At 45.9% G+C, this 18,577-nt stretch overlaps 1 protein-coding gene across 5 annotated transcripts in view; it reads right to left on the bottom strand.

Moving 5' to 3' along the window:
- The window catches only part of SEC23B (SEC23 homolog B, COPII component), a 39,485-nt gene extending 21,735 nt beyond the window's left edge, over positions 1-17,750 (bottom strand). Inside the window, exons 1-11 of one of the 5 annotated variants that reach the window (XR_016216685.1) lie at positions 17,689-17,750; positions 15,539-15,773; positions 13,781-13,838; positions 10,246-10,332; positions 9,160-9,396; positions 8,969-9,054; positions 7,930-8,074; positions 7,375-7,533; positions 6,371-6,486; positions 5,163-5,329; positions 153-214 (exon numbers count right to left, since the gene is read on the bottom strand). Coding sequence is in view for 3 of the 5 variants with exons in the window: in XM_008256345.5 (XP_008254567.1) it covers positions 91-214; positions 6,371-6,486; positions 7,375-7,533; positions 7,930-8,074; positions 8,969-9,054; positions 9,160-9,396; positions 10,246-10,332; positions 13,781-13,838; positions 15,539-15,759 (1,233 nt within the window). In the remaining 2 variants the exon portion in view is untranslated. Of the gene's footprint in view, positions 1-90; positions 215-5,162; positions 5,330-6,370; positions 6,487-7,374; positions 7,534-7,929; positions 8,075-8,968; positions 9,055-9,159; positions 9,397-10,245; positions 10,333-13,780; positions 13,839-15,538; positions 15,774-17,688 lie in introns of those variants that run through there. The other 4 variants (XR_016216686.1, XM_008256345.5, XM_002710951.6 and 1 more) reach the window with 4 other exon arrangements.
- Positions 17,751-18,577: the final 827 nt, after the last annotated feature.

Here is an 18,577-nt window from a genome sequence, read left to right as displayed (position 1 = left end):
AAGTTTTGAATTCAGCTTGTTAAATCCATGGCTAGGGAAATGTTCAGATACAAAGCTGTGAGTCCATTAACGTTTTAAAGTCTGTCATACCTTTACTTCTAAAGTAGCACCGAACGCCATTCGGAAATCTCCGTTAAAATCCTTACTAAAAATTCTTTGGAATGTCTGCTTGAAGAGGGAAGTGTTGAAAGAATCTCCCATCACCATGTGGCCTCTAGGTAAGAAAAAAGAAAGCGAACATTAGCATTGACAGAAACCATTCAAGTACCCCCTCAGTTTGTACAAACAATAGTTTAAGGAAGACTACCAAAACAAATCACGTCCACAAAACAGCAAGTTCAATCTGTGTACTTTAGGAAAGAAACTATTCCTAAAACATTAAGCATAGAATCCTTACCAGTTTGATGTTTTGATCACTGTGGTGATTATACAATTCAATACAGTCGATAAAATCGCAGAGAACTCTACACACACACATAGGAAAAACGAATGCTTGTGAAACTGGTAAAACCCAAGTAAGGTCTGTGTGCCGATACTATTAAGTATTCAGCCACACATTTAGAAATATGTCTAACAGAACAGTGACTTTGGTAGAGTAAACAATAAGAGAGGCTTAAATCCTCTTATTTTTAAAATTACAGGACTTGAACCTACCCCTGAGAACTCAAAATTCTCCGTGCCATCACATACACCACACTAAAGCAAGGTCAGCTAAAAGAGTTATATGGCCCAGTACAGTTAATTGGTCTGCAGTACTGTTAACTGCTTAGTGCCAGTATCAGTTTCCCGGTACTGATACTACCACTGGGAGAAACCAGATGAAGGAAACAGAAGCATTGTGCGTATTTCCTCTATATTTACTTTTTCTCAATCTATAATTACTTCAAAATGAAAGTGAAAGTGGGGCCGGTGCCGTGGCTCACTTGGTTTATCTTCCGCCTGCGGCGCTGGCATCCCATATGGGTGCCAGGTTCTAGTCCTGGTTGCTCCTCTTCCAGTCCAGCTCTCTGCTGTGGCCTGGGAAGGCAGTGGAGGATGACCCAAGTGCTTGGGCCCCTGCACCTGCATGGGAGACCAGAAAGAAGCACCTGGCTCCTGGCGCCGGATTGGCGCAGCGTGCCAGCTGTGGTGGCCATTTGAGGGGTGAACTAATGGAAGGAAAACCTTTCTCCCTGTCTCTCTCTTGACTGTCTAACTCTACCTGTCAAATTAAAAAAAAAAAAAAAAAAAAAAAAGAAAGTGAAAGAAAAAGAACCCTTGGGGCCAGCGCTGTGGCACAGTGGGTGAAGACGCCACCTGCGGGGCCAGCGCTGTGGCATAGCAGGTAAAGCCTGCAGTGCTGGCATCCCATGTGAGAGCTGGTTCAAGTCCCAGTGGCTCCACTTCAGATCCTGCTCTCTGCTATGGCCTGGGAAAGCAGTTGAGGATGGCCCGAGTCCTTGGGCCCCTGCACCCACGTGGGAGACCTGGAGGAAGCTCCTGGCTCATAGCTTCAGACTGACTGAGCGCCGGCTATTGTGGCTATTCGGGGAGTGAATTAGTGGATAGAAGACCTCTCTCTCTCTCTGCCCCTGCCTCTCTGTAACTCTGTCTTTCAAATTAAAAAGAAAAAGAAAAAGAAAAAAATCCTTGAATAGACCCACCAGTTTATTAAAAAAAAAAAAAAAAAAGATCTTACTTATTGGAAAGGCAGAGTTATAGAGAGAGACAGAAAGAGACCTCTCAACTAGGGGCTCACTCCCCAAATGGTTGCAATGGCCAGGGCTAGGCCAGACCAAAGCTAGGAGCCAGGAGCTCCATCTGGGTCTCCCACATGGGTACAGGGGCTATTGTCCGCTGCCTTCCCAGCTGGATGGGAAGTGGAGCACAGGACAACAAGCAGCACTCTTTTATTTTATCATTTTATTTTTTTATTTTGACAGGCAGAGCAGACAGTGAGAGAGAGAGAGACAGAGAGAAAGGTCTTCCTTTGCCGTTGGTTCACCCTCCAATGGCCGCTGTGGCCGGCACACTGCACTCAGCGCGCTGATCCAAAGCCAGGAGCCAGGTGCTTCTCTTGGTCTCCCATGTGGATGCAGGACCCAAGCACTTGGGCCATCCTCCACTGCACTCCCTGGCCACAGCAGAGAGCTGGCCTGGAAGAGGGGCAATGGGGACAGAATCTGGCGCCCCGACTGGGACTAGAACCTGGGGTGCCAGCGCCACAGGCGGAGGATTAGCCTAGTGAGCCGCGGCACCGGCTAAGAAGCAGCACTCTTACGGGATGCTATTGTCACAGGCGGCAACCTAACCCACTGTGCCATAATGCTGGCCCCAGACCCACCAGTTTGAATAATTTATCTACTGGGAAAACATCTCCAATCCTTCATACAGTTCTTTGGGATAAGAAAATAACCAGCCCTGTGGGAAACCCACATTTACTGCCTCAAAACCTTGAATGCTTGACAAGAATTATTTTCCTCATTTTTCAATATGATAGTCACCCATTATTGAAGTTAAAGGAAAACACTGTTCAAAATGTCATGCATGTAGGCAGAGCAGCACAGTTTGGTGCAAGCTGCGCATCCAGAAGCCATTTTAAAGCAAGATCTCTGAACAGGGAAGAGCACAGGAACAATCACACGGTCCACCCGTCTTGGAGTACCTGACCCTTCCAGCGAGGGGGGGTCAGCTATTTGCCCCAAATAATCACTCTCTTCCTCTTCCTTTATCGCGTACTCCATAGCCGCCTGAAATACAGACGCATTTCCTACCCTGCCATCCACGTGGCCCCGCGACTCGGCTCTGCTTGCTCAAGTGTCCTTTATGATGTGTGGGGTGTATTCCTGTGGGAAGGGGCATGTCCGTCTTTGACCTTTCCTGCTTCCTACTGCTGAGACGTGGCTGGAGCTCCAGCAACCAGCCTGAACTCCAGCCGCAGGTGAAGCGGGCAGGAACAGCTCAGGAGGAGCCTGAGACATTGCGTATCTATTTTGAGTTTCGTCAGTGGTTCCTGGCTAACAACATCCACAGATCTTGTTATTTCCTAAGTTTCTAGAAAAGGGTTGGTGAGTTGGACCTCGTTAACAAGTCTCAGGAAGCAACATCCCTCTCTCTGACCTTTCTGCCCTTTCACTCGTTTCTTTCTCTCTCCAAGGTAGGCCTTGGAAACTATTATTCTTCCCCAAAGTGGCTCAGAAACACAGATCTGCCCCACCTTTCCATCTTGGAGATGGCTATGAAGTGTCTGACCTACGCTTTTCTGATCCTAAAACGCATTTCAGAAGGGAGCTTCCCCATACCAGTAAGGAAAGGATGCTGGCCAGAAAGGCCAAGAAGGATCTGGACAGGCCAGGCTGGGCTTCTCCACTGAATCTGCCGGTATTTGATCAGACCCTTTTTGTCCAGTCACTTTCTACTGCTGCCCAAGATTCAATCATGTCTATGCAACGAGGTCTCCATACAAACCCTATAGGACAGGGTTTGGAGAGCTTCTGGATAGCTGAGCATCTGGGGGTTCTAGAGTGTGATGCAACCAGGGAGGGCAGGAAAGGACCACACCCCTTCCCCACACCTTGCTCTGTCCATATCCTTTGTGATATCCTTGTTAAGAAGCCACTGGGAATCCTAAGTTCTTCCCTGAGTTCCAGGAGTCACTTAAGCAAATTAATCAAACTTACAGAGAGGGGGTAGTGGGAATCCTTATTGATAGCCAGTCAGTCAGAAGCAGCGTGAAACCAACCTGGGGGCTTGTGACTGGCATTTAGGGGTGGGGGCAGTCCCAGGGGCTGAGCCTTCAAATTATGCAGTCTAAAAGGACCCCCAGTAGATTAGGGGATCTAATTAAATTAGGAGTGTGCTGCTGCAGCATGCCTGCTAGCTTGGTATGTGGGCAAAAACACATGTGGCGTCAGAAGCGACCTGAGTTGTGAGGGCACAGGAGAAACTGAGTCTGAGTTTGTTTTTCCCTCTATATCCTCTATATAATCAGAGACCTTCAGCTCCTGATTATGATAAAATCAGGATGCCAGCCTTAGGCTGGCCACCTCCATGACAGAGAAAGCTGTTGTAGGCTTTTGTCACACTCATATAAATCATGACTCACCCCTCAACGACACCTGAGTACCTGCCAAGTCACCACCCCGGGCAGCAGGGAGCGTAAGCCCTTGAGAAGCCGCCTCTCCGTGTCTGGGGCGCTGACTGTCAGGAAGGGGGTCTCGATACTGAGACCAGCTGCCAGCCCCTGGTTCTGGTCTACCCTTTGCCCACAAACAGAACAGATCTGATTCCCTCTCCACACAGCAATCCTTCAAAACTTGAGTTCAGTTCTTGTGTGTTTGTCTGTCTCCAGCCTAATCTGTACTAGCTCCTTCAATGATTCTCCCCAAGGTTGAGTTTCGGGTGCTCTCCCCCATGCCTTTTGCTCCCCTGTGAGCACCGCCAAGCCACTGATCCAACCTTCTCAGCAGAAATGCTCTGTGTGGAAAACAACATAATCTTGGAGAACGTGATGGAAGCAACGGCACCTCCCCACAGAAGAAATACACACGCATGAACACTGACAGACCATCTCAGGAAGTTCACCAATGCACTACAGCATTCCTGTGGCTTCTCACAGCCAAGAACTCATGGTGGGCCCTGGCAAGACTTCATCATGAGATCTGGCTCGCTTAGACAGTGCCATCTGTGTCATCTGGGCACTAATTCTATCCCCTAACACATCTGCTGCTCTCTAGCACAGTTGAAGTGACCTGGGCTCCCTCTCAGACCCCTTTTTTTCCAATGAGGACCAGCAGTATCACCTGGGAGCCTGTGACAAACGCAGAATCTCAGGCCCACACCATGGCTCGCTCAACACCGCTTCTCCTCAAACTGTCCCGTGCATGCAGATTCCCTGGGGATCTTGTTCGAATGAAGCTCTGATTCAGCAGACTTGGAGCAAGGCTCAAGGTGCTGCATTTTTAACAAGCTCCCCGGTGTGGCTGCTGCTGTGTGACTCAAACTCTACTTCATGGGTGAATTGCTGGAGGAACTTTCCCACATGCAGATGCTCAGGCCACACCCCATGCAAGGAAATCAGACTCTGGAGGACAAGACCCAAAGCAAGAGTAGCTTTCCAAGTTCTCTAAGTGCCTCTGGTGTGCAGCCGGCTCCAGACCAGTGGCCCCATCAGCTGTTCTTACCCTTTCAGGTGCACTGCAATCTCCCGGAGCGCTCCTCCCCAGAGCTTCTGACTCACCAGGTCTGGGACAGGATGCGGGCAGCACATTCCTAATCAGCTCCCAGGAACCCCTAAGGCTGCTGGTCCAGGCACCAGTGCACACTGAGAACCACTGCTTTCCACCTTGACCTGTGAGTACAGTTCAGCCTCAGGCTCCAAACCAGCACCCTGTAGTTCGCCCTCTAGGCTTACAGTGTACTTGGTATGGGTCACAAAGTACAGTCCCTCAGTCAGGTCAGGTTTGCTCCTCACTGCTCCAGCATTCAGACTCTATCCTTCCACTGGCTCACAGGAAGTACCCTGCTGAAGGCCATGCACTCCCCGCTTGCCGGCTTTCCTGGCCTGCTCTCTGTGAATCTTAAAACTTTAAGGAAGAAATGAAGTTACTCTGGTGTAACTTCTTACAGCAAACCCTTGAGACCTCCTGCTAATCTGCTTCTTCCTCTGAGGGGCCAACACCCCCTCCCCAATTGATATGGTACCTGGCTTAGGTCTGCTTGAGCTGGAAGTCCTACAAGGTGCCATGTGTAATTCTACCCTCTTACTTGTCAATCAAAACATCCCCTTTCCTGGGATGTACCTGCTTCATCTGGGACCTATGGTGGGGAATGTCATGAACATATGGCTATCAAGCTCCACATGGAACTTGAGGAGGTGCCATAAAATTCCTAGGTAGCTTCACACCTGCAGAGGCCCCACCCCACCTTCACAAAAGAGGCCAACAAATGGGAGAAGTTCTCTCTCCTTGGCAGGGCCCATAGCTGGAGGTGCTACCCAGGCGCCCTTTCTCCACCCACCACACCACTTGCCACCCCACCTCTCTTCTGGCAATCATCTGGCCTGCTGCCCATTCGGGATGGGAATTTCTCTGTGTGGGGCAATCCATGTTCATTGGTGCGTATCTGTTCACTTTCTCACTTTCTGAATAAATTTTCTTACCACTTTGAGCATCTTATACATGTGCATGTCTGAATTTAGAATGCTTGTCTCTGTGCAAGACAAGAGCCTGGAGTAAGATTAACACACCCGGGCCCACACCACAGTCACTGAAACCATGGCCCAGGGCTACCTGAAAGCTCCTGTGGGGTGACCTTACCCATCCCCATGTTCCCATCACTGATTCCTCTTTCCTTACCCCTCACTTTCCCCAGATATCTGCGGTCAACATACCCAGTGAGGTTTGTACAACACTTCATCTCCAAAAGCCCAGTCTGATCAAGGGCACAGGCATAAATATCAATGCAGTGGCCGTTTGCAGCAGTTCGATTAGCAAGTATCTCATAATGCTGTGAAGAGAGGAAACATTCTTTAGGAAATAGTAACGTGATGCCATGGTATGCCTTAACATCCCAAAGGACATAGGAATGGAGATCTTTTTTTTTATTTTTTTTATTATTTTTGTTTTTTTCTGTATTTGTTTCAAGTTCTTTATTTTAATCTTTTTATTAATTTTATTTTTATTTATTTTTTCTATTTTTCTTTATTACTTTTTTATTTTTTATTATATTTTCTTTATTTTGCATTTTTATATTTTTTATTTTTTAGGTTTTTTATTTTTTATTAGTTTTTTCTTTTATATATATTTATTTTAATTATCTATTATTTATTTTTACTTTTTTATTTTTTATTTTTCTATTTTTATTTTTTATACATTTTTCTTTTTTTCTGTTTTTGTTTTTTTTTATTTTTTATATGCTTTTTTAATCTTTTTTTCTTTTTTATATTTATTTGTTTTTTATTTTTATTTTAATTTTTCTTTTTTAAATTTTTTAATTTATTTTTTGTTTATTTATCTTTTAGTTTCTTTTTTATATTTTTTATTTTTTGTTATTTTATTTACTTTTATATAGTATTTTTTCTTTTTTATTATATTATTTTTATTTTATTTTATTATTTTTATTCTTTTTTTTATCTTTTTTATATATCGTTTTCTTAAAAACACACAGGGAAAATAAAGATTGAGTTTCCAGTTATAAAACACTTTGAGGTCATCTGCTGTGACGAAGGTCTGACAGTAGAAGTAGTCTAACAGCAGCCAAGACGTGGAAACAGTCTCAGGAAGAGGGCCTTGCTGACCGTGATGTGGGGGTCTCAGCACAGTAGCTGTCACTCCAGAGCAGCCCAAAGCCGGCACAGGGCTACTCCCATTATAGCCCGCGCCCATGAGTACCTACCTTGGTTGCCTTCTTCATGAAACGCGCATTATCTTTCTCAATGTCATGCCAGGAACGAATAGGAACCTTTAGTTCATCGCCAACGACCATGCCAGGCCCTTGGGTGGGAGGACCGCCTGTGAACAGCATGATCCGGGCTCCGGTGTTAGGAAATGTGCCCTGGAATAGGAAGCAGCAGCATTTCAGAGGTATACGCCCACCTCCAAGTGTGGTTCAACCTCCAACAGAAACGTTCCAAAGACTGAGTCTTTCCAGCTGCCCCGACCAGATGCAGCTGCACATCAACACAGAGGATGCTGCCGAGGGGCAGCACCAGCCTGAGGGTTCTGCACACTGGTATTAACTTACGGCGAGCACTTCCCATTGCTCTAATGCCCCTACGCTTTTCCTGAAAGCTTCTGGTACTCTCAGACATCCAGGGATTCCTTCCATGTGGATAGCAATAATGACTTACATTAACATGGGCATCTGGTTGATTTACGTCACAACTGGTTTTCAAGCAAAGCCAACAAATAAAATTTCTGAGGACAAATTTCCCAGTGAATTGTGAATTACCTCCAACAAGCCAACAGCAATGGACAGCGCAACCCCGGTGGAGCGCAAGGGTCTCTTCCCCTGAGTTACTGGCCACGGGTCTCTCTGCAGCTCTCCCAGAAGATCAGTGAGGGTCATGTCAATCTTGTGAATGGGCTGCAGAAATCTGCAAATTTTGAAGAGAAACATCAGTCCTGGCTTAACAAAGCACTCTGGTCTTCAACTTCAGGGGGCTCCTAGTTACTGCTCTTCAAACAATTACTCAGAGTAGGAAAAACAACTGTCATTTTCTTCTTTAAGGTCATCTCTAACTACACACACAAAACAACTCAAGGAAATTTTACTAGGGAATATAAAGTCTAATATTTAGCAATCACATATGAGGCAAGGAAAAATAACAGTTTAAAGAGAATAAATGAGTTTAACTAAGTGTTAAGCAGCAAAGGGATGCTAAGGACCCATCTAATGGAATTCGGTACATGGAAGGTCCACTGATGTGGCCAAGCTGCACCACTGCAAAGGTTTACTTTGTTTCTCTTCAGCCTGAGGAGTAACACAGAGAGAAATGTTCTAGTTTCTTCCCAGAGGAAGAAGTTCAGCCCAGCCTGCAGGTGATGCATTTTATTGAATTTGCTGGCCACTACCATCGCCCATTCACTCAGTAGCCTGAATGAAGTGAGTATCTTATTTGTGTGCATTCAATAAGAAGTCTTTTCGCTCTTTGTCTGTCTCTCTTACACTCTCCTCTTCCTCTTTTCCTTCTTCACCCCTTCCCTCCAGTCTGTCAGGTTTCCCCCAATAAACTCTTTCCCTTAAAAAAAAAAAAAAGTCTTTTCAAGTTTTTCAGTTTTACATAAGGATTAGAAAGGGCAACAACCATAAGTCTAAGAGGAGGAGAATGACTGAGTAAGGTGGTGTCCACACCTTTTTGACAAAATGTTAAATACCAGTTAAGCTGAATTTTCTTTAACAGGAGAATAAAGTTCTAATAGGGTCCTTCCTGACTCCCTTGGACTATCCTGCACACCCATTATGGCGTGTGTGTGACACTGTGTCTCACCTGCTTGAAATAAAAGAGTGCTCCTGGGCTTGAGCAGGTCTTGGTTGCTGCATGGGCATGGCTGACTTGGTCAGGCCCAGCATATCCTAAAGAAAACAGAAACAAAAAGACTCATTTCCCATACCATTAAGAGTGAACAACTAATTCACTTCTAAGAAACATCTTTGCTTCTGTACAAGTGAGACACAAACCTGTATTTGTTTTGCAGTTAAATCCTTGGTCCCTCGGAAGACGTAACTTTTGGAGATTCCTTCACAGCTTAGCTCGTGCACCTGCACCATCCTCCCAAAAGTGATGAGCCCCACCAGGGCATCTGGAGGAAGGAGACTTAGGGACATCTGCAGGGACTCTTTGAGTGCCTGAAGGTCATCTTCTTCCAAGCATGTGTCGACCACATAGAGAAAGATCAGAGGGGTCTGGGGACCTCGCTTTTGGAAAAGAGAACAGCAAAATGATCAGTATTCAGATACACGTGACTAGCTCTTTTTTGACTGAGTGTTAAAATACCAAGTCTTCATCTACATTTACTGTCAGGGGATAAGGACATCTACACAAACCTCCATTTATTTATTTCATTGGATGACTAAGATTTGTTTTTTGTAACAAATTATACTTAAAAACTATTCCCAACAATTTATTCAACATTTTGGAATACCCACTATGTACTGGGCATGCTTCCAGGACCCAGGTACATCAGTGAACAGAAAGAACAAAGGTCCCTGCCTGCCTCATGGAGCAAACTTTCTGGAAGGCAGAGATTAAGGGGGGCTGTGAAAGCCAGGAGTGCAGGCAGGGGACAGGTTCAAGGATTGAGAGGGGCCAGGCAGCCTCATTAAGAAAGTAACATAAAAGCAAGGAGGGAGCCACACACAGAGACAGTTGCAGCCTGAGGGAAGAGCACAGGCTGTCGGGCTACAGTGTTCCTGGCGTGCTGGAGGCCCAGCCGGCTGAACAAGGACCCCAGCAGAACTGAGGTCAGAGAGGTGGCACACAGGGCTTTGAAAAGTCTTCTACTCTGGGCCAAAAGACGAGCTCTTTTCACCACTGAAGGCTTCTGAACAGATAAGTAACGTGATACGCATTTCTTAGATGTACTCTGGCCGCCGGGTTATGAAACAAACGTAAATGGGTAAGGGCAAAATCAAGGAGGAGACTGCCGGTGTGTGCACACACACCATAATCTAATGTGTAGGATCCAGCTGCCCTACTGGCTTTAAATCCCCTGGGCAGCTAAGACACATGAAAAACAGGGTTTTCAGAGAAACTCAAGAAGTTACCTGCACCACGTACTCAATTGTAGAAAACTGGGGCATCAGCTCAGCAGGCTGATTCACCTCAGATATGCCTGTGTAAGCTGGAGGGAACTGAAAAGAAAACCAAGTGTTGTTTTGTTACAGCTGAAAGATACTTACACTATACTTTTTATTTTCCATTTATGAAAATGGCTAATGACCATATATTAATTTTGAAATCACAAAATATAAAACAATGGGGCCAGCACTGTGGCACAAGTGGGTTAAGCCACTACATGCAATGACAATATCCCATATCAGACCACCAGTTCAAGTCACAACTGCTCTGTTTCTGCTCTAGTTCCTCAATAATGCATCTGCGAAGGCAAAAGAAGATGGTCCAAGTGCTTGGGCCCCTGCCACCCATGTGGGAGACCCAGAAGGAGCTCCAGGCTCCTGGCTTTGGCCTAGCCTGTCCCAGCTATCACAACCATCTGGAGAGTGAACCAGAGGACAGAAGTTCAATTTCTCTCTCTCCTTTCCATTCTCCCTCTCTTGCCAAAACTCTACCTTTCAATTAAGTAAAATAAATTTTTAACAAAATACAAAACATTCATAAAAATTGAAAAATCATGATTTAAAACTTGTAACTGTCTTACATCATTTTGAAACTTTAAAAAAATCTTTATTTTTTAAGGCAGCTTCAAGTTACGTTGTAATTTCCAAATGTTTAAAAACACTATTAAAAACCATTTCCTAACTTTGTCCTACAAATTAAAGACTGAGATTTGTGCACAGGCTAACATCTTTATTTTCTTTCTTATTTTGGCTACCAATAAAGTAATACATGTTCGGGTAGGAAACCTGGCAAATTTAGGAAAATATAAAAAAGAAGGAAAAAAAGCAAATCCTGTGACCTAGAAACAGCCACTGATAACATCTTGGTGTAATTTCTTCCAGATGTTTTATATTAGAGCACAATTGAGCCTATTATTTATTTATTTAATTTATTTGAATGGCAAAGAGACAGACATACAGATGGACAGACAGAGAGCCCCCATTCACTGGTTCACTCTCCAAATGGCAACAACAGCCAGGGTTGGGCCAAGCGGAAGCCAGGAGCCAGGAACTTTATCCAGGTCTCCAACATGGGTGGCAGGGGCCCAACTACTTGAACCGTCACCTGCTGTCATGGTGCATATTGGCAGGATATTGGAATGGACAGAAGAATTAGGAGTGGAACCCATGTGCTCCAAAATGGGATGCAGGCATCCCAACAGTGGCTTCACCACTGTGCCAAATGCCTACCCCTAGCTTTATGTTAAATATCAAGTTTAGGGGCTGGGGTTGTGGTGTAGCAGGTAAAGATGCAGCCTGCAACACCAGCATCCCATATGGGCACTGGTTCATGTCCTGGCTGTTCCACTTCTGATCCAATTCCCTCCCTGCTGATGGCCTGGGAAAAGCAGCAGAGAATGCCCCAGATGCTTAAGACCCTGCTACCCACATGGGAGGCCTGGAAGAAGCTCCTGGCTTCAGCCTGGCCCAGCACTGGCCGTTGAGACCATATAGAGAGTGAAACCAAGGGATGGAAGATCTCTCTGTCTCCCCCTACACCACCCCCGCTTTGTATCTGTGATTTTAACAAATAATTAACACACACACCCACACACAAAGTTTAGGTGCAGCTCACCAAGTTTAGCAGGTGTTCACTCTAGGACAATCACCTCAGGATAACCACATACAAATCCTGCTGGGAAGCTGACAGGCAATTCTAAAGGGCCAGTGGCTAGAAAGGGTATCTCAGCACGACAGCAAGACCTCTGTCCCCAAACTGGCCTTGACTTTCTATTGGCTGCAATACCCCACAGTCTCCCACTATAAAAAAAATAGTGTAGGAGAACCCAGAGGTCAGCCCAGCCACACTGGCCACATCCCAGCAACCTGGAGAGGCCCTGTTCACCCACTCAGTTGTCTGTACAGAAGCGGAGAGGCGACTAAGACTGCTCTGACTCCTCCAGGGAGCCGCCCCTCTCCTCCTGGCTCCACACTCATTGAGAGGCTCACCTCTGCAAGGCCCAGCTGAGAGGATTACAAATGACCGTGCCTGCCTGCAACACACAGACTGCAGAGCATGCCTGTCAACTGGCAGGTGGCGATCTCAGGTAAGCATCATTATACCATGTACGTGGTGCTTACAATGTGTCAAGCACTGTCCTAAATCCTGCACATTCATCAGTTCAGTTTAATTCTAACAACCCCATGAAGCAGGTATATTACTATCATTCTAATCTTAAAGACTAGAACAGGAGATGAAGTGACTTGCCCAAAGCCACACAGGAAGTGACAGATCTGAGTGAAACCCAGGCAGTCCGGCTACAGCGTCCTGGCTTATAATCACCATCCTGCTTGAGAATTTTCATGACAAATTATTGAAACACAGACAACATCAATTCTGCACATAACAGGGTATTATATATACCTTTTTTTTTTTTTTTTAATCTGAGAGGCAGAGACAGAGAACTCCCATTAGCAGCATCAGTCCCCAAATGTCCACTATGACCAAGGCTGAAGCTGAGGGCCGGAACACAGTCTAGGTCTCCCCTGTGAGTGGCAGGAACCCAGCTACTTCAGGCATCACTGGTGCCTCCCAGGGTCTGTGCTGGCAGGGAGCAGGAGTCAGGATCAAGAGCTGGGGCGCAAATCCAGGTCCTCCAACGCAACACAGGCATCTGAACTGCTAGGCTAAATACTGCCCCAAATTGTATAGAATTCTGAATCTCTCAAGGAGATACATAGTGAATGGAACCTACTTAGTTTCTGAACACCTAGTTAGTCAACAACTGTACACTGCTTATGTCATCACTGGCTATGTGTCATATCTGGGAATGAGATTAATTATAATTATCAAATAAATGAATAAATAAATGCAGGTTATGAATACCTTAGGTACTATTGGGACAATGTACAATAGGATGGGCAAGATTTTTTTCTAACAGCTTTATTGAGGCATAGTTTACATACCATAAAATTCACTCATTTTAAGTGTGTAATTCAATGACTACTGGTAAACACACAGAGTTGTGCAACAACTCTGTCTTAGAACATTTTCCATCATAGGCACAGGAAATTTTAAAGAGCGGTCTCTCGTGATTTGTGAGCTCCTTCTAGTTTGGTAGTTTAAAAGTTTTTTTTTAAATCAGAAGAAGCAATACTGACACTTGAATCCCAAAAGATCAGAAAATAAGAATTTAGTAATGTACACTATCCATTTCAAATACACTGAAATTAAGTGAAATATGGGCTACTGGTCTATTATTACGGTAACAGATTTCCTGTCTTTAGCAGCTTGCAAGGAAAGAGAACTCCACATTTCCTCCACAGCAAATGACAAGGACTCAAATAATGGAACCATCAACAGAAAAATCACAAATGCTCAACGCTCAGTATTCTGCTAAACAAAAGCTATCACTTTGAGTTCAGCAGAAATTGCTGACTACCAATGTAGACACAAATTCAACCCCACTTTTTTCACAACTAAAAATGCAACATACAACATTTTTAAAAATAATTCACATACCTGGTTTCTTTGGAAACAGAAATTACAGGCCCAAAGTTTTGCTCGATAATCAACCTGACTGTAAGAAAAAATAAATATCACAACTAGGTACTTTATATTTATTGGAGAGGGAGAGAGACAGAGAGACACAGAGTTCCCATCCAGTGGTTCATCCCCCAAATGCCCACAATGGCCAGGGCGGGGGCAAAGCCGGGAACCAGGAACTCAACCCGGATGTCCCATGTTGGTAGCAGGAATCTAATCAGCTGAGGCACGATGGTGGCCTCCCAGAGTCCACATTATCAGGAAGCTAGTACTGAATCCAAGCAGTCCCGTATGGGTCATGAGCATTTTAACTGCTAGGCCAAACTGCCAAACACCCAGCCCTATTCATTTTTAAGGTAGAAAGCATTCAAATATAAATTTCAAGGTCAGTAAAGCACATAAACACGTTTCTATGTGTATGCATAAACAAAACTGCTGGCTGCAGTTAGAATTTTGGCTATTAACCACACCAGAAAATGTCCTTTAAAAAGCTACAATGAAGAATCAGCGGACCCCTTTCATTTTCCTAAGATCCTAGAAAATTTTTTAAATTTCATGATTTATATAAATTATAGGCTATTTCTCTTTGCCTATTAACATTATTTTCATGATTTTTTCCCTAATAATTTTACTGTCCAGCTATGTGACATTACCAAATGTCCATTGTACTTGAAGAAATGTAGGGCAGTCTTGCTTCTACATTTACCACCTCCTACAATTCATTCTAAATAGTGCTTCAGTTGCTTTTCTCTCCTTTCAATGTTTAAAAAATTTAAAAAACAGGGGTAATGATTTTTTAAAAACACAACAGCAGCATTCTTATATATGGGTGCATTAAATAAGAAGAAAGTGAAAAATGTCCCCTCAAACAGAAATTATACATTTCCCACCTGTTTAACAGTTAAAATAGCACCCACTTCTCAGAGAAATATCATAGGCTACTCTTCAGTTACAAAGAAAACTACTTTAACAAAATCACTCACAGCTAAAATTTCTTCTGCCTACGACTGCGTCCAGCTACATATCTTCATCATACCAGGTAAAGTATGAGAAAATGTTCTAAAGCTCTCAAAGTTTTTTGAAAAATACTTTAAAAGGCACCAATAACATCTACAGTTAAGTTAATAATTGGCAAAAAAAAAAAAAGTGAATGACAAACCTCTTTTCTCTACCTTCACTTAATTCCTATAAGATTCCAATTTTTTTTTTTTTTGGACAGGCGGAGTGGACAGTGAGAGAGAGAGACAGAGAGAAAGGACTTCCTTTTGCCGTTGGTTCACCCCCTGGCCGCTACAGCCAGTATGTTGTGGCAGGCGCAGTGCGCCGATCTGAAGCCAGGAGCCAGGTGCTTCCTCCTGGTCTCCCATGTGGGTGCAGGGCCCAAGCACTTGGGCCATCCTCCACTGCACTCCCTGGCCACAGCAGAGAGCTGGCCTGGAAGAGGAGCAACCAGGACAGAATCCGGCGCCCCAACCGGGACTAGAACCCACGGTGTGCCGGCGCTGCAGGCAGAGGATTAGCCTAGTGAGCCACGGTGCCGGCCAAGATTCCAATTTTATCTGGGGTATTAGGCCAGGTAGATTTCTACCAGCATTCATCCCCTAAGAACCTCACCATCTACTACTCATCTCAAATCTGACACCTTGCCCAAAATGAATGTCATTTATCAGAATCACATAAACGTGGTAATTTATCGTATTCAATATTTTTACCAATGTTTAAAAGAATCCATACCAAAGAGGATTGAGAACAGCTTTGCAAGTCGGTCTGCTACAGAGCACAGGCTCATACTGTACAGGGGGCAGGTCGGGCCGTTCTTTCAAAGGTGTGAGGAGACAAGCCAGAGGAACAACCATCCTCGTGGCCTCCAAGCGGCTGGAGGGCCACACATTCCAGCTGAAACGCACGCCATCCCGCTCTTCGTTCTGCTGAATGAACTCCAGATACGTTGCCATAGTCTGAAAGGAAACTGAAGATACAGCTTTAATTGAGTGTAACACTCTCATCTGAAATTTCAAAGATGGTCATCTGACTCTGTTTGGACGTTGGTCTGGAAGAATCTGTTGCTGCGGATGGATGACATTACCTACCTTCTCTCTGACCCCAAAGCTGTGACGCTTCCTGCCTCAACACTCCCCTCTTTACTCCTACCTTCCCACTGGCCTCAAAAGTCAGTTGACTCCCAGCTGATGGATTCTTTCTCAACTCTCCCCCCTCTAGCACTTAAAAAAAATCACACAAACGAGGGAGGAGGTTCACCACCATCTGATTATCTCTAAGCTGCACCCAGTCAAAACATCCACTGGAATCCTCCTCAGGGACCCCACGTCATCTCAGTCAAGCCGATCTGGACCCTTGCCCAAGGGCCAGTCTCAGACACTGTTTCACAACCCAACCCTTCCTTCTTTAATGAAATTAAATACATTATTAAATGTTACATTTCAAGTGATGTTGTTTTGGGGCCTTTCTCCTCTCCAGCTTGGTTAACTGTGAAGAATGAGTTACTGATTGGCCAGTCCAGTTCACAATGGGAACCAGTTCCGAGCTGAAGTAGTTCCACTTGGAGTTAACAGAAACAACCAAGGCCAAATGCCGTTCTGCTGAGCCTCATCGGGACCTGCACCACAGTCGCAGGTGCTCGGGCCTGAATCTGGGCAGTGAAACAGTACTGCAGATTACGCTTCAACCCCAGCAATCCCAGCTTCATGCGGTGTTTAATACACGCCATGGTCACACGTCTGAAATACTGGGCACCATACACCTCAGGAAGTGGGGTTCAGGGGAACAAGCCCTTCAAGAAAAGCAGAACAAGTTAAAGAGCCTGTGGGGCCGCTGTGGCATAGCAAGTAAAGCTGCCGCCTGCAGTGCCAGCATCCCATAAGTGTGCCGGTTCAATTCCCCGCTGCTCCACCAGCAGAGGCTGGTTCAGGTCCCTGGGCCCCTGAACTTATGTGGGAGATCGGAAAAAACTGCTGGCTCCTGGCTTCGGATAGGCTCCGGTTCAGCTGTTGCAGCCATCTGGGGAGTGAACCAGCAGATGGAAGACCTCTCTCTCTCTTTACCTCTCTGTAACTCTGTCCTTCACATAAATGAATAAATCTTTCTTTAAAAAAAAAAAAAAAAAAAAGGAGTGGGTTCTACCTCAAGTCCCCAGATGTCTACCTATTGTCACCTGCTCTCCTGATTTCACACCGCTTCTTGACCTATCTCCTCCAAAGCACAGATTTTTGACCTTGGCCGTATGAACCACGGAGGACTTCGGGGGGGGGGGGGGGGACACGAGTCCTCTGACGTTGCTCGGACAACTGTGAATCAATCTGTGAATCAATGTGCATTTTCCTAGGGAGCCGGGTCTGGGCTTACACCAAATTCCCCAAAGGGCAAGTGTATAGGAAGAAGTTACCAGCCGAATGAACGAACCGCTGAAGGAATGAAAGGCCTGGGAAGATACCGTTAGAGGATCCGCAAGAAAAAAAAAAAAAAAAAAAAACACCGGAGCCACTCCCAGCTGCCTAACATTTCAGGACATAGTGAGACCATCCGTAGACAGAATTCAGTGAGGTTTAACCTCGCAGGGAGCCCGAAGATCTGGGTTCTAGTTCTCTATCCCAAAGCAAAAGTCCTTTCAGCTAGGTTGCTCAACTAAAAGGGATGACTGCCTCACCCCCAATCCTGAATGCTCAGGACCCCAATACCGGTCCTCTGGCTGCCCGGCCTGGCCCGGGAGCGTCACTCTCAGCCGACTCCGGGTTATCAATTTCCTCCTGAGTAATCTATTTCTCTGCTTGCCAGAAAGAGGCCCCATCCCAGGAGCAAACCACTAGGCTCCCGGTAGAACTCGCGACCGCGTCCTCCGCTCTCCGTCACCTAGGATTACAACTCACCTGGCCACCGCCGTCCACAGCTGGAAAAGCCGGGCTCTCGCTCCCACTTCCAAGTCCAGCTCAGCTCTCAACGGATTGGCCGGCGCCCCTGCGCGTCACGCCACGGCGCCGTCCGCTGGCCAATCAAAGAGCGGTTTCCGCACGACCGAGCGGAAGCGACACGGTTAGAGACGCCACGCCGTCATCTTGGACCCGGGCAAGACGATCACGCCTCCACTTCAAAGATAGTTTCTCACAACACGTTTCTCCACATCCACCCCGAAACGTTTCTGCCTCAGAGAACCCCGGCGCCTCCCAGACCCGCACCCTCGTCGCTACTAGCCAGCACGCCCCGGGGGTTCGCCCTCACACAAGATGACATCCGCTCGCTTCCGTGGGAAAGCCCTCTCATCGCCTTAGTTACCAGGAAGCGAGAACGATGACGTGTACTTCCGGAAGGCGGGGCGCCGGCCGGAAGGAACGGAAGTGGCCGGAAGTGGCGTCAGCACGCCGAAAGGGGGCTCATGTGTGTTTGCTGGTGGTGGTGGGGTGTGCGAGTGCTCTCCCTGTGGTCTCTGCTAGCTGATGTTTGTCTATCCGCCAAGGTTTCCTCCTCAGCCTGGCTCTAACTGCCCCTCTCGGAACATCCATCCCCTCCTCAAGGAGGTGAACGATTGCACTCAGGCCCTGAAGGAAACCAGCAAGGCTCACTCTCCACAGAACCCAACTGTCCCAGCCGCCATGTCTTTTCACACTTTGTTGACAGCTAACAGAATGAGCGCTTTGTAGTTCTGACTCAGGCGTGGCATAGTAAAACAAGCAAAAACTGGATGAGCTTAAAATAAGGCCGGGACACATCCAGGCACTCAAGAAGCAGCCACTAATTAGCTCAACTAAGTACAAAGTTTTA

The sequence above is a fragment of the Oryctolagus cuniculus genome, chromosome 11, assembly GCF_051225735.1.
Source record: "Oryctolagus cuniculus isolate XC-2025 breed Fujian yellow rabbit chromosome 11, ASM5122573v1, whole genome shotgun sequence".
NCBI lineage: Eukaryota > Metazoa > Chordata > Mammalia > Lagomorpha > Leporidae > Oryctolagus > Oryctolagus cuniculus.
This window is presented reverse-complemented; position numbering and strand designations above follow the sequence as displayed.